Here is a 15278-nt window from a genome sequence, read left to right on the forward strand (position 1 = left end):
AAGAAAAAAAAATGAGTCTCATGTCACTTAATCCCTTCACTACCTGTCAAAACTATATATATTTTTAAGAAGACAACCTAAGGTATTGATCTAGGCCCATTTTGGTACAATTCATGCTACCATTTCACCGCCAAATGCGATCATATAAAACAAATCGTTTTGCAAATTAGGTTTCGCACTGAAATTATTTACATACCGCTTGTGCAATTATGACACAAATTACACAAATTATTGTAAAAGCTTCTTTGTGATTCCCTTTCAGCAGAAATAGCAGACATATATGGCTTTGCCGTTGGGTTTTGGTAGCCGCTAATTGTAGCTGCGCACCACTGCCAGGTCTGTGTCACTGTCTGTAACAATCTCCATTTATGCTGGACGAAGGTAAGGGAGGAAAGGCAGGAGGTGGGAGGGTGGGCGGTCCAGCGGCAGTGGGGTGAGGTAGTGGGAGGGGACGTATGCTTCAGAATTTTTTTTGAAGGAGAGCGAGGGATGGAGGGAGGGGACACTACACTATGGAAAAGGAGGGAGTGTAAATTAATGATCATGGGTTGGTGGGGGGACCCCTACTCTACAGAAAAAAATTACAATTAATAAATATAAATCAATTTTAAAAAAGCTATAAACTAAGATGGTGGAGACCATTGGGAGGGGGGAGGGTTAGAGTGCTGTTTGGGAGGAATCAGGGAGTGGGAGGGTAAGGGGGGATTCCTACACTGCAGAAAATAAAAACAAAATAAAATTAATTAATGTAAAAAAAAATCCCTAAAAATTCATACTGGAAGACTGTCTGCTGGTACCTAAAGTGGTGGTGAGGAATGTGGTGGGATCAGGGATGTGTCAGGGGGGAGGGTAATACCTACATTATAATTCTATTACCCTTACTAGCTCACTAATTAACCCCTTCACTGACGGGAAAGGTGGTGCGCAGCAGCAATTAGCGGCCTTCTAATTACCAAAGAACAATGGCAAAGCCATAAATGTCTGCTATTTCTGAACAAAGTGGATTCCAGAGAAGCTTTTACAACCATTTGTGTCATTATTGCAAAAGCTGTTTGTAAATTATCTCAGTGAGGAACCCAAAGTTTGTGAAAAAAGTTTTTTTTATATTATTGCGTTTGGAACTGTGGCATTAAAAATATCAAAATTGGCCTAGATTAATCTTGGATTGTCTACTTAAAAAAAATATATGGTTTTGACAGGTTCATAAAAAAAAGGATCTATATTTGTTTGCTTAAAATTCACTGGTATTTTGGACAAGCTTTTATATGAAATTCCCAAAGGAGTTAATATATATTAAACAACAGAAGGCTGATTTTTCTTCTTTCTTTAATATATATAAGCAAATTTGAAGTTTTTTAAAATTATTTCTTGCTCCATATGATTTATATAATTGTTTATATTAACTTTACTGACTCTTTCAATTTGTATTAGTTAATAATTATAACTTACCAACATATAACGGTATATGAGGTGCCTCATCTCCAAATGTGATCTCTAGTGCAAAACTCTGGGTAAATAATACTGACGTTAACTCAACTGTAATTTTTTCTTTGGTGAAAATAAAATTTAGTTTGTTTCCACGATAACAAACTCCTGTAATGTGCAATTTAGTAAAATCCTCAGAACAAATAGGATCAAAGTTCAAACTGTTCTTGGTAATCCTAAAAATACAGAGAAATGGATCAGTTAACGCTGTTTTTACATGTATATATACATTTAGCATCTGATTTATAAAAAATACTACAGTCCTTTTAAATACTGAAAATTAAACTAAAATAAGAGTTATTTTTGCAAACAAATAATATGTTCTATTTTAAAAGTGTTTAAAGGAACATTAAACCCACATTTTTTTTCATGATTCAGATAGTGCAGCAATTTTAAACAACTTTCCAATTTACTACTATTATCTAATTTGCTTCATTTTCTTGATATCCTTCGTTGAAAATCATATCTAAATAGGCTCAGTAGATGCTGATTGGTGGCTGCACATAGATGCCTCGTATGATTGGCTCACCCATGTGCATTGCTATTTATTCAACTAAGGATATATTAAGAGTGAAGCAAATTAAATAATAGAAGTAAATTGGAACATTGCTTAAAATTGTATTCTCTATCTGAATCATGAAAGAAAAATGTTTGGTTTCATGTCCTTTTAATTTTTTTAAATATTGCTTTCTACACTGGGTTAAATACACTGGGCAAGTTGTGCTTTGGTGCACTCCAAGCAATAATACAAATAATGAGCCAATCAGAAAGAGAGAAACATGAGTATGCTCCAATCACTGGATCAGAATGGGAGTTTGTCACAAGACCAATGTTGACCACATGTTTAAGCAAATTGAAGGTGCAGAGCACATAGTAAAAATGGGGATTTGTTAGAAAAAAATAACAGAGTCGGTCTCTTTAATAGTAATTTGGGGCCCCTGAGACTGATGTGACATCATAGAGACTGATGTGACATCATAGAGACTGATGTGACATCATATATTTTATGTAAATCATTTCTCTGTAATCACCAGAAATCTATTCCATGAGGGCTCTGGGGTATACTGGAAAACAACTTTCCATTTTACTTCTATTATCTAATTTACTTCATTCTCTGGATATGCTTTGTTGGCATATTTGTGGAGACACCAATCAGCAGCTAGCTGCCACTGGTGTATTAATGCTCCTGAGCCTGACTATATATGTTTTTTAACAGAGGAAAAAGAGAGAACAAAGTAAATTAGATAATAGAAGTAAAATTGTATGTTCTGTCTGAATCAAGGAAGAAAAAAAATAATAATTTAGGTTTAATGTCCCTTTAAGAGTAGACTGTTTTATAGACGGTGTTGTTTTATTTTTGTTTAATTCATTCTTCCTGTAAGGTTGTTTCCTATGTAAGGTTTGATGGTGTCTTTATGATGCTGTATCCTTCATTTTGGAGCTTTTTCTATGTGCTAAGAGTTGACCGGTTACATGATGGAGGCTGCTCTAATGGAGAATGATTTACAACTAACGGCTGTGACGAGGGGGTGGGTACAAATCTTTATGGCTTCCACATTTTGTGAATTACAATGTTGCAGTGAGTTTTATTTTTATTATATCTGGGCTATTACAATAGAATGAACCCTGTACAAACCCTTCCAAATGAAAGATATATTGTCAAGGTTGCACACTAAGTTACTTCTCTCTTCCGTGTCACGGCCCCAGGCGGCCGACTCCACTGTACCACACACCCCACTGCATCAGGAGCTGCATGCGGAAAATCCGTCTGGACTACCAGGAACTTCACAGGCCGCAAGACACAACACACTATAGTATCCAAACTTCATTCTGAATACTCCTTAGGCACGCGCGCGCACCCACGCTACCTTTCACAGGAACAGAAACTCAAACCACGCCTGTTACAGGAAGGAAGGAAATGTCTCTCTCCCTATAAAAGTCATCTGATTAGTCTGCTCAGTGTTCAAATATACTGTGTACCTTGTGTTACGAACTTTGATCATATCCTGTTATAATGATATTGAGCTTGCTGCCTGTTTAATTGATAATGAACCTTTGCTGGCTGCCTGAACTGACTATTAGCCTGTTTGGCCACGTCTCTGTCTCATTCCTTGTCTGTACCTCAAAATAAATCTTATTCAGCCTCTCCTTCTGCATCCTGGGTTTCAACCACCAAACCCTTACAGAATATCTGAACACTTATGGAGCTTGCAGAAGTTATTGAAATGCTAAATACCTTGACCAGGCAAGTGTCCGGGCTTACTCAAGCTGTCCAAGGTTCACAAGCTCAAGCTGCCACTCCACCTCCTGTAGCTGCAATACCCCAACCACCTGTGGCGGCGCATTGGGTTCCCTTACCTGAGGATTATTCTACAGCACCAGAGCGATTCGCAGGGGATAGATCCAAATATCGTTCTTTTGTGATGTCATGTGAACTGATGTTTTCTTTGAAGCCCTGCACATACCATTCTGAAACAATAAAAGTACGCTCACTCCTTTCTGGTCCACTACAAGAATGGCATTATGCTCTCCTTCGTATCAACAATCCCTGTGTCCAGTCATGGGACCTATTTGTAAAGGCTATGTCCTCTATGTACGATGATCCCAACAAATAAGAAATGGCCCAAAGTGCCATTAGAGTGCTACATCAGGGCCGTTGACCAGTAGAGAAGTATATATCTGACTTCATACACTACGCCACAGATACATGCTGGAATGAATTAGGCTTATTAAATCAGTTTCCTTTAGGACTGTCAGAGACTCTCAAGGATGATTTTGTTCATTTTGTTATTCCAGAGACACTTGAAGCCTTTATGCAACAAGCTATTCAATTAAATCGGTGCCTGCGAGAGCGACGCCAGGAAAAAGCCACTTCCTATACCAGCAATCCTAAGTATGAAGCTAACTATTCTGGGTTTCCTACAAATGCTCCTCCTCCAATACAAAATGAAGAACCAATGCAAGTTGGATTAGTCCAAGGAAGACTACCACCTGCTGAATTACAACAGAGAAAAAGAGATAATCTGTGCCTATATTGTGGCTCTAATCAAACAGTTAAAACATGTCCAGAGAAACACAGAAATACTCAAGGTAAGAAACCTGAACTTTCTCTAATGACATATATGCAGAATACTACTACTACTCCTTTATCCATCTTTCTTTTATTGCAGTGGGACAAGAACACCTATGTCGAGCTGTAATTGATTCCGGAGCCAGTGGCTGCTTCATCAACTCTGCATAAGCCAAAACCCTATCTATTCCCATATGCAATAAAAATCCGCCCTTTAAAATCATAGATGAGTTTTTTCTGTCTTCTGGTACCCTTATGGAACAAACCCTTCCTATTCAGGTGTCAATAAATAAACATGTAGAGACTGTAGTTTTTGATCTGGTATCCTCACCTCTGTTTCCAGTCATCCTAGTCATTCCCAGGTTATGAATCCATGATCCCATTATTTCCTGGTCTACAGGTGTTTTATCCTTCTCCTCTATGTTCTTCACAATGTATTTTAAATAAAAATAAGAATGAATATATATACACTACATTCTCGGTGCAAGTATGACAAGAAAAGAGATAACATCCTACCAGAGATATATCATCAATATCAAGACATATTTGAAAAGAAAGGAGTAGAGGTCCTCCCACCGAGCAGATCCTATGACTGTCCCATTGATCTCCTGCCCAGTGCACCTATTCCTTTTGGCAAAATCTACTCGTTAGCAGAGAAAGAATTATGAATCCTAAAAGAATACATTCAAGAAAATCTACAAAAAGGTTTTATCTGGCCCTCTACCTCCCCTGCAGGAGCAGGTATATTTTTTGTTTGAAAGAAAGACAGTAGTTTACGTCCCTGCGTTGATTACTGTGAACTCAATTGAATCACCGTCAAAACTAAGTATCCTCTGCCCTTAATCCCAGAGGTCATTGAACGTGTCCAAAATGCCACAATATACTCCAAACTGGACCTACAGCATGCTTACAATCTTCTACAAATTAATCAGGGAGACAAATGGAAAACTGCATTCCACTCTCGTTATGGGCATTACGAGTATCTGGTCATGCCCTATGGGCTATGTAATGCCCCCGCATCCTTCCAGCACTTTCTCAACAATGTGTTCCAAGACTTACTTGACCAGCATGTAGTGGTCTATTTAGATAACATACTTGTCTTTTCTCCTGATCTACACACACGTCACCTTCATATGTTTGAAGTACTAAAGAGGTTACGGCATAAAAATCTATACGCCAAGATAGAAAAATTTGTTTTTGAGATCAATTGTGTTGAATTCCTAGGGTTCATAATTTGCCCCGGTAAGGTAGAGATAGATTCCCGAAAAGTGGAGGCCATCCTGAACTGGCCAATACCGCAAAACAAGAAACAAATACAGAGATTTATAGGTTTTCCAAACTTTTCCCGGAAATATATCCGCAACTTTCCGCAGTAAACCAAGCCTCTTACTAATCTTACAAAGAAAGATACCGTATGGCACTGGTCATCATCTACACAACAGTCCTTTGATACTTTAAAAATCCTATTCACAACAGCTCCAATCCTGCACTTACTTGACCCCAAAAAATCGTATGTTCTAGAGGTAGACACCTTCAACACAGCTACAGGTGCTATATTCTCACAAAGGGAAGATGTAACCGGCTCTCTCCATCCTCTTGCCTTCTATTCTATTATGATGTTGGGGATAAAGAACTCTTAGCCATCAAACGTGCTTTTAAAGAATGGAGACATCTCCTAGAAGGTACCTCACATACCATAATGGTGTTCACAGACCATAAAAACCTAGAGTACCTTCATTGTGCCAAACAACTCAATCCTTGTCAAGCTTGCTGGGCACTATATTTCACATGCTTTAACTTCCATGTAACATATAGGCCTGGTTCTAGGAATCAAAAGGCAGATGCTCTCTCCAGGATGGAGACTCCACAGTATTTTAAATCCACGAAAGAGGAAACCATTCTACAGAACCATCACTTTCTGGAGTTATGGCCCATCTCCTCAAAGATATTCAAACCACTGCTTCCTCCATGGGTCTTCCTCTCCCATCCGATGGTTATCCTTTAGCTCATGGGAAGATATCTGTTCCTGAAACTCTACGACTTAAAATTCTGCAGCATTTCCATGACAAACCCCTCGCAGGTTGTGGGGGGCAACAAAAAACACTCCATTCCATCCAACAATACTTCTGGTGGCCCTCTCTTTGACAGGATGTTAATGACTATGTTAAGTCATGCACTGTCTGTGCAAGGTCCAAAAGTGTCAACTCATCACCAAAACAGCTGGACTTCTCCAATCCCTACCAATGCCAACCAGGGCCTGGAGTCATCTCATGGTTGACTTTATTGTAGCCCTACCTGAATCTCAAGGATACAACACCATAATGGTAGTGGTTAATTGTCTAACAAAGATGTCCCACTTCCTCCCTATCAAAGAACTTCCAACAGCTAAAAGAACAGCAGCATTGTTTCATGACAACGTCTTCAGACTCCATGGAATCCCTGACTCCATCCTTTCTGACAGGGGCACTCAATTCACTTCATGCTTTGGAAAGCCTTCTGTTTCTCCCTACAGCATTTCATCCACAATCCAACTGTCAAAAAGAGAGATCCAATCAAACCTTGGGAGACATATCAATGTTACAAAACCCATCTTCAATCCGACTGGAAAGAACTTCTGACTACAGCAGAATTTGCCTACAACTCAAAGATTCACAATTCCATTCATACCTCTCCATTTATGTTAAACTACGGGTTTCAACCCTCAGTCCTTCCTGGTTTACCTCCACTCACTCCAGAGTCAGATTTCGAATTCTGAATCAAGACTTCAAACAAGCTATATCAGGTTGGTCAAAAAGTATGGATATCTACCAGACACCTCAAGTTATCCTGTCCCTCCAAGAAATTAGGTCCCAAGTATATAGGACCATTTAATATCAATAAAATAATAAGTCTGGTTATAGTCCAATTTAACCTACCGGACCACTATCACATACATCCTTCCACGTCTCTCTGATAAAGAAGTTAAATGAAAATTGATTCTCTACTCAGAATCTACCACCTCCTGAATTCATCACAGTATCTCGTGAACCTGAATATGAGATCCAGGAGATTCTGGACTCCCAAAGAAAGAGGGGTTCATTAAAATAATATATTCAATGGAAAGGATATGGTCCGGAGGAAAGGTCCTGGGAACCCACGGACAACATTCATGCTCCTCAACTTATCCGAAAATTACATATGAAACATCCTTCAAGACCCGCTCCTCGATTTCTCCTGAGGCGACACCCTAGATGGAGGTACTTTCAAGGTCGCACAATAATTTATCTCTCTCTTCCATGTCATCAATCGGCCGACTCCACTGTACCGCACGCCCCACTGTTCCAGAAGCTGCGTGTGGAACATCTGTCTGGGCTACCAGGAACTTCACAGGTTGCAAGACACAACACACTATAGCATCCAAACTTCATTCTGAATACTCCTTAGGTGTGCGCACACCCACGCTACCTTTCACAGGAACAGAAATTCAAACCACGCCTGTTATAGGAAGGAAGGAGGTGTATCTCTCTCTATATAAAAGTCATCTGATTAGTCTGCTCAGTGTTCAGATATACTGTGTACCTTGTGTAATGAACTTTTCTCTTATCCTGTTATCCTGATATTGACCTTGCTGCCAGTTTAATCGATAACAAATCTTTGATGCCTGAACTGACCATTGGCCTGTTTGACTACGTCTCTGTCTCATTCCTTGTCTGTACCTCAAAATCAATCTTATTCAGTCTCTCCTTCTGCATCCTGGGCTTCAACCACCAAACTCTTACATACATAGATGAGAAGTACCAACCTGAAGCCTGAGTAACCAAACAGTACAGCTTGTAAAAATCCTCCCATTCCTGTAAGGAAATTTACAGCTCCTGATCCATCAGCATTTTCAGTCCAGATCTATAAAAAAATATATTTTTGTTACACATTAATATGAGGGATTTTGTAGCTCTAAACGAAGCAAGTTAATCTCTATAAGCTCATTGGCTGATAGGTGCTTCCTACTAATGCTTATTGGCTGATATATACTTTCTGCTAATAATTATTGGCTGATAGATACTTTCTGCTAATGCTTATTGGCCAATAGGTACTTCCTTTTATTTCTGATTGGCTGATAGGTACTTCCTGCTAATGCTTATTGGCTGATATGTACTTTCTGCTAATGATTATTGACTGATAGATATTGGCTGATATGTACTTTCTGCTAATGATTATTGACTGATAGATATTGACTGATAGATACTTGCTACTAATGCTTATTGGCCAATAGGTACTTCCTGCTAATGCTTATTGGCTAATAGGTACTTCCTTGTATTGCTGATTGGCTGATAGGTACTTCCTACGAATGTTTATTGGCTAATAGGTACTTCCTACTTAAGCTCATTCACTGATAGGTACTTCATACTAAAGCTCATTGACTTATAGGTGCTTCCTACTAAAGCTCATTGGCTGATAGGTACTTCCTACTCATGCTCATTGGCTAATAAGTACTTCCTGTTAAAGCTCATTGGCTGATAGGTGCTTCCTATTAATGCTCATTGGCTGATTAGTGCTTCCTATTAATGCTCATTGGCTGATAGGTGCTTCCTACTAATGCTCATTGGTTTTTAGGTGATTCCTACTAATGCTCATTGGCTGATAAGTGCTTCCCATTAATGCTCATTGGCTGATAGGTGCTTCCTACTAATGCTTATTGGCTGATATATACTTTCTGCTAATAATTATTGGCTGATAGATACTTTCTGCTAATGCTTATTGGCCAATAGGTGCTTCCTTTTATTTCTGATTGGCTGATAGGTACTTCCTGCTAATGCTTATTGGCTGATATGTACTTTCTGCTAATGATTATTGACTGATAGATATTGGCTGATAGATACTTGCTACTAATGCTTATTGGCCAATAGGTACTTCCTGCTAATGCTTATTGGCTAATAGGTACTTCCTTGTATTGCTGATTGGCTGATAGGTACTTCCTACGAATGTTTATTGGCTAATAGGTACTTCCTACTAAAGCTCATTGACTTATAGGTACTTCCTACTAAAGCTCATTGGCTGATAGGTGCTTCCTACTCATGCTCATTGGCTAATAAGTACTTCCTGCTAAAGCTCATTGGCTGATAGGTGCTTCCTATTAATGCTCATTGGCTGATTAGTGCTTCCTATTAATGCTCATTGGCTGATAGGTGCTTCCTACTAATGCTCATTGGTTTTTAGGTGATTCCTACTAATGCTCATTGGCTGATAAGTGCTTCCCATTAATGCTCATTGGCTAATAGGTACTTACTGCTAAAGCTCATTGGCTGATAGGTGTTTCCAATTAATGCTCATTGGCTAATAGGTACTTACTGCTAAAGCTCATTGGCTGATAGGTGCTTCCTATTAATGCTCATTGGCTAATAGGTACTTACTGCTAAAGCTCATTGGCTGATAGGTGCTTCCTATTAATACTCACTGACTGATAGGTACTTCCTTTTATTTCTGATTGGCTGATAGGTACTTCCTGCTAATGCTTATTGGCTGATATGTACTTTCTGCTAATGATTATAGACTGATAGATATTTGCTGCTAATGCTTATTGGCCAATAGGTACTTCCTGCTAATGCTTATTGGCTAATAGGTACTTCCTTGTATTGCTGATTGGCTGATAGGTACTTCCTACGAATGTTCATTGTCTAATAGGTACTTCCTACTAAAGCTCATTTGACTGATAGGTACTTCCTACTAAAGCTCATTTGACTGATAGGTACTTCCTACTAATGCTCATTGGCTAATAGGTACTTACTGTTAAAGCTCATTGGCTGATAGGTGCTTCCTATTAATGCTCATTGGCTAATAGGTACTTACTGCTAAAGCTCATTGGCTGATAGGTGCTTCCTATTAATGCTCATTGGCTGATAGGTGCTTCCTGCTAATGTTCACTGACCATTAGTATAAATTGCACAACTGATACTAGTTTATCTTTAGGAAATGTCTATCTCTTTAAAACAACAAAAAGCCTCCCCATTCATATAAATATCTTCCTTTGTCTTATTTCTATTTTAACCTCTTTTTAGAGTACTATATCTTGGTAATCTCACCTTAAATGGCTCTGTTATGTTTGTAAAGCATTTCTTCATCTCTTGTTCTGCCAACTCAGTCTGTTTTAGTTCCATCCAGCCAATGGCAAACATGCTCTGCAATTAAATATGTTCTCAAATGTTAACCTTATTTTGCTTATGCTAATATAGGGCCAGGATAGCTAAACACCTCTGTGACCCCAGTACTACTAAGCCTCTGATGGAATTCACTAAAGCAGCGTGTTTCATAAAGAGGCGTTCCCTGCATTTTGTGACCTTCTCTAACAAATCCCACCAGTACTACTAAGCCTCTGATGGAACTCACTAAAGCAGCGTGTTTCATAACAAGGCATTCCCTGCATTTTGTGACCTTCTCTAACATATCCCACCAGTACTACTAAGCCTCTGATGGAACTCACTAAAGCAGCAGGTTTCATAAAGAGGCGTTCCTTGCATTTTGTGACCTTCTCTAACAAATCCCACCAGTACTACTAAGCCTCTGATGGAACTCAGTAAAGCAGGGTGTTTCATAAAGAGGCATTCCCTGCATTTTGTGACCTTCTCTAACAAATCCCACCAGTACTACTAAGCCTCTGATGGAACTCACTAAAGCAGCGGGTTTCATAAAGAGGCGTTCCCTGCATTTTGTGACCTTCTCTAACAAATCCCACCAGTACTACTAAGCCTCTGATGGAACTCACTAAAGCAGCGTGTTTCATAAAGAGGCGTTCCCTGCATTTTGTGACCTTCTCTAACAAATCCCACCAGTACTACTAAGCCTCTGATGGAACTCACTAAAGCAGCGTGTTTCATAAAGAGGCGTTCCCTGCATTTTGTGACCTTCTCTAACAAATCCCACCAGTACTACTAAGCCTCTGATGGAACTCACTAAAGCAGCGGGTTTCATAAAGAGGCGTTCCCTGCATTTTGTGACACTCTCTAACAAATCCCACCAGTACTACTAAGCCTCTGATGGAACTCACTAAAGCAGCGGGTTTCATAAAGAGGCGTTCCCTGCATTTTGTGACACTCTCTAACAAATCCCACCAGTACTACTAAGCCTCTGATGGAACTCACTAAAGCAGCGTGTTTCATAAAGAGGCGTTCCCTGCATTTTTTGACCTTCTCTAACAAATCCCACCAGTACTACTAAGCCTCTGATGGAACTCACTAAAGCAGCGTGTTTCATAAAGAGGCGTTCCCTGCATTTTGTGACCTTCTCTAACAAATCCCACCAGTACTACTAAGCCTCTGATGGAACTCACTAAAGCAGCGTGTTTCATAAAGAGGCGTTCCCTGCATTTTGTGACACTCTCTAACAAATCCCACCAGTACTACTAAGCCTCTGATGGAACTCACTAAAGCAGCGTGTTTCATAAAGAGGCGTTCCCTGCATTTTGTGACCTTCTCTAACAAATCCCACCAGTACTACTAAGCCTCTGATGGAACTCACTAAAGCAGAATATTTCATAAACAGGCGTTCCCTGCATTTTGTGACCTTCTCTAACAAATCCCACCAGTACTACTAAGCTTCTGATGGAACTCACTAAAGCAGCGTGTTTCATAAAGAGGCGTTCCCTGCATTTTGTGACCTTCCCTAACAAATCCCACCAGTACTACTAAGCCTCTGATGGAACTCACTAAAGCAGAATGTTTCATAAAGAGGCGTTCCCTGCATTTTGTGACCTTCTCTAACAAATCCCACCAGTTCTACTAAGCCTCTGATGGAACTCACTAAAGCAGCGTGTTTCATAAAGAGGCGTTCCCTGCATTTTGTGACCTTCTCTAACAAATCCCACCAGTACTACTAAGACTCTGATGGAACTCACTAAAGCAGCGGGTTTCATAAAGAGGCGTTCCCTGCATTTTGTGACACTCTCTAACAAATCCCACCAGTACTACTAAGCCTCTGATGGAACTCACTAAAGCAGCGTGTTTCATAAAGAGGCGTTCCCTGCATTTTGTGACCTTCTCTAACAAATCCCACCAGTACTACTAATCCTCTGATGGAACTCACTAAAGCAGCGTGTTTTATAAAGAGGCGTTCCCTGCATTTTGTGACCTTCTCTAACAAATCCCACCAGTACTACTAAGCCTCTGATGGAACTCACTAAAGCAGCGTGTTTCATAAAGAGGCGTTCCCTGCATTTTGTGACACTCTCTAACAAATCCCACCAGTACTACTAAGCCTCTGATGGAACTCACTAAAGCAGCGTGTTTCATAAAGAGGCGTTCCCTGCATTTTGTGACACTCTCTAACTAATCCCACCAGTACTACTAAGCCTCTGATGGAACTCACTAAAGCAGCGTGTTTCATAAAGAGGCGTTCCCTGCATTTTGTGACACTCTCTAACAAATCCCACCAGTACTACTAAGCCTCTGATGGAACTCACTAAAGCAGTGTTTTTCATAAAGAGGCGTTCCCTGCATTTTGTGACCTTCTCTAACAAATCCCACCAGTACTACTAAGCCTCTGATGGAACTCACTAAAGCAGCGTGTTTCATAAAGAGGCGTTCCCTGCATTTTGTGACCTTCTCTAACAAATCCCACCAGTACTACTAAGCCTCTGATGGAACTCACTAAAGCAGCGTGTTTCATAAAGAGGCGTTCCCTGCATTTTGTGACCTTCTCTAACAAATCCCACCAGTACTACCAAGCTTCTGATGGAACTCACTAAAGCAGAATGTTTCATAAAGAGGCGTTCCCTGCATTTTGTGACCTTCTCTAACAAATCCCACCAGTACTACTAAGCCTCTGATGGAACTCACTAAAGCAGCGTGTTTCATAAAGAGGCGTTCCCTGCATTTTGTGACCTTCTCTAACAAATCCCACCAGTACTCCTAAGCCTCTGATGGAACGCACTAAAGCAGCGGCTTTCATAAAGAGGCGTTCCCTGCATTTAAAGGGATATGAAACACACATTTTCTTTTATGATTTTTGATAGAGCATGTGAATTTAAACTACTTTCTAATTTAATTCTTTTGTCAAATTTTCTTAGTTATCTTGGTATCTTTTGTTGAAAAGCAGAGACGTATGCTTAGGAGCTGGCCCATGTCTGGAGCACTATATGGCATCAGTTTTACAAGAATGCTATCCATTTGCAAGAGCACTAGAGGGCAGCACTATATTCTGACATGTAGTGCTCCTGGTGCTACCTAGGTATCTTTTCAACACAGTGGGGCCGATTCATCATCGGTCTGTCCGACATGATCTGCTTAGCGTATCATGTCCGACAGACATCGATGAATACCGACAGTATACGCTGTTGGCATTTATCATTGCACAAGCAGTTCTTATGAACTGCTTGTGCAATGCCGCCCCCTGCAGATTCGCGGCCAATCGGTAGCTAACAGGGGGTGTCAATCGTATAGGATGGGGTGGATTGATGTCCGCAGCCTCAGAGCAGCGGTCTTAAGAAGGCTCCTGAAGGCTCGCAAGGGAAACATTGGCATCAAGCTCCATTCGGACCTTGATAATTTGGCACCAGAATATCAGAAGAATGAAGCAAATTTGAGAATAGAAGTAAATTGGAAACTTTTTAAAATGGTTTGTTCTTTCTGGATCACAAAAGAAAATTTGGGGTTTTCATATCCCTTTAAGTATGTGAATAAGATGCATACATTACAATAGGAGTCATATAATATCCTTGTTTAAAAATCCATATGAGACAAGTCAATTAAATATTGAAATAAAAGCAAATTGCATTATTAAATTGCATGAAAAAATCATATTTTATAGAAAAAAATTAAAACTCCTATTGAAATTGCACAGGAAAAATGTATTTAACGCACACACTAGAAATCATAATAAAAATACACTGTACTTGCAAAAAATGATGCAAAGTTTGTGCCTATTCATACAAAATTTGCATTGTATTGCTATCTTATTGTAAAATGAATTTTTCTGCCTCTGCTAGCTGATGTTTCTTCACAAGGTCTGGGGAATTCTTTAAACAGTTTCCCACTGCAGATCTCACTGGTTTTTTTTTTATAGCAAACTGAAAGGCGACGATATTATGTCAAAAAAGTGGTGCACTATTTAGCACTCCTGCTCGAGCATAAAAACTGTGGAAAGTTAGCTTTTTGCGTGCGTCGGGTAACAGATGTATTACAAATTGAAAGTAAAAAGGTAATGCTTGTGCGATATCCGATGAAATCTAAATGTTGAACTTCAGATATCATGACCACGCTAACGTATTCTCCCCATTGACTTTCATAGAGCCGAGAAGTTAAAAAAAAATCTAACACCTATCATTTGTGAGATAACCAGAACACGTTTAAACAAATGCGTTCAACCCAACGCAAGTTAACCTTGTCATATACCATATATCAAAAATGATTATTTTGTAATTCAGTTATATACATAGATTGATTAATTTCCATTAAGGCATTTTGAGTAATTACATGTCAAAGTGCTGTTTTAGGGGCATTTATGTTATAAAGTCTATTTGGCTAGATTTGTCAAATTCAAACTGTCGGCAGTACATATTAACTTTGTACATGTAATAAAAGGGCAGTTGGTGCTAAAATCTTTCTATCCACCTTAGATTATTAGTGTCTTTTTCCTCTATTGTTACATCCACTGTGGACTGTGCTAACCATCAGGTTTAGAATACATAAACATGTGTGATTCTATTTCTTTGAAAGGACAAAGAATAAAAGAAGGAAAAGACATATGGACATTTTTT

The 15278-nt window shown here is 39.4% G+C and overlaps 1 protein-coding gene across 1 annotated transcript in view; it reads right to left on the minus strand.

Moving 5' to 3' along the window:
- The window catches only part of PGGHG (protein-glucosylgalactosylhydroxylysine glucosidase), a 151918-nt gene that overhangs the window by 2759 nt on the left and 133881 nt on the right, over positions 1-15278 (minus strand). The window contains exons 11-13 of the mRNA XM_053719960.1: positions 10612-10707; positions 8337-8434; positions 1450-1661 (exon numbers count right to left, since the gene is read on the minus strand). Of these exons, the coding sequence (XP_053575935.1) occupies positions 1450-1661; positions 8337-8434; positions 10612-10707 (406 nt within the window). The remainder of the gene's footprint in view (positions 1-1449; positions 1662-8336; positions 8435-10611; positions 10708-15278) is intronic.

The sequence above is a fragment of the Bombina bombina genome, chromosome 7, assembly GCF_027579735.1.
Source record: "Bombina bombina isolate aBomBom1 chromosome 7, aBomBom1.pri, whole genome shotgun sequence".
NCBI lineage: Eukaryota > Metazoa > Chordata > Amphibia > Anura > Bombinatoridae > Bombina > Bombina bombina.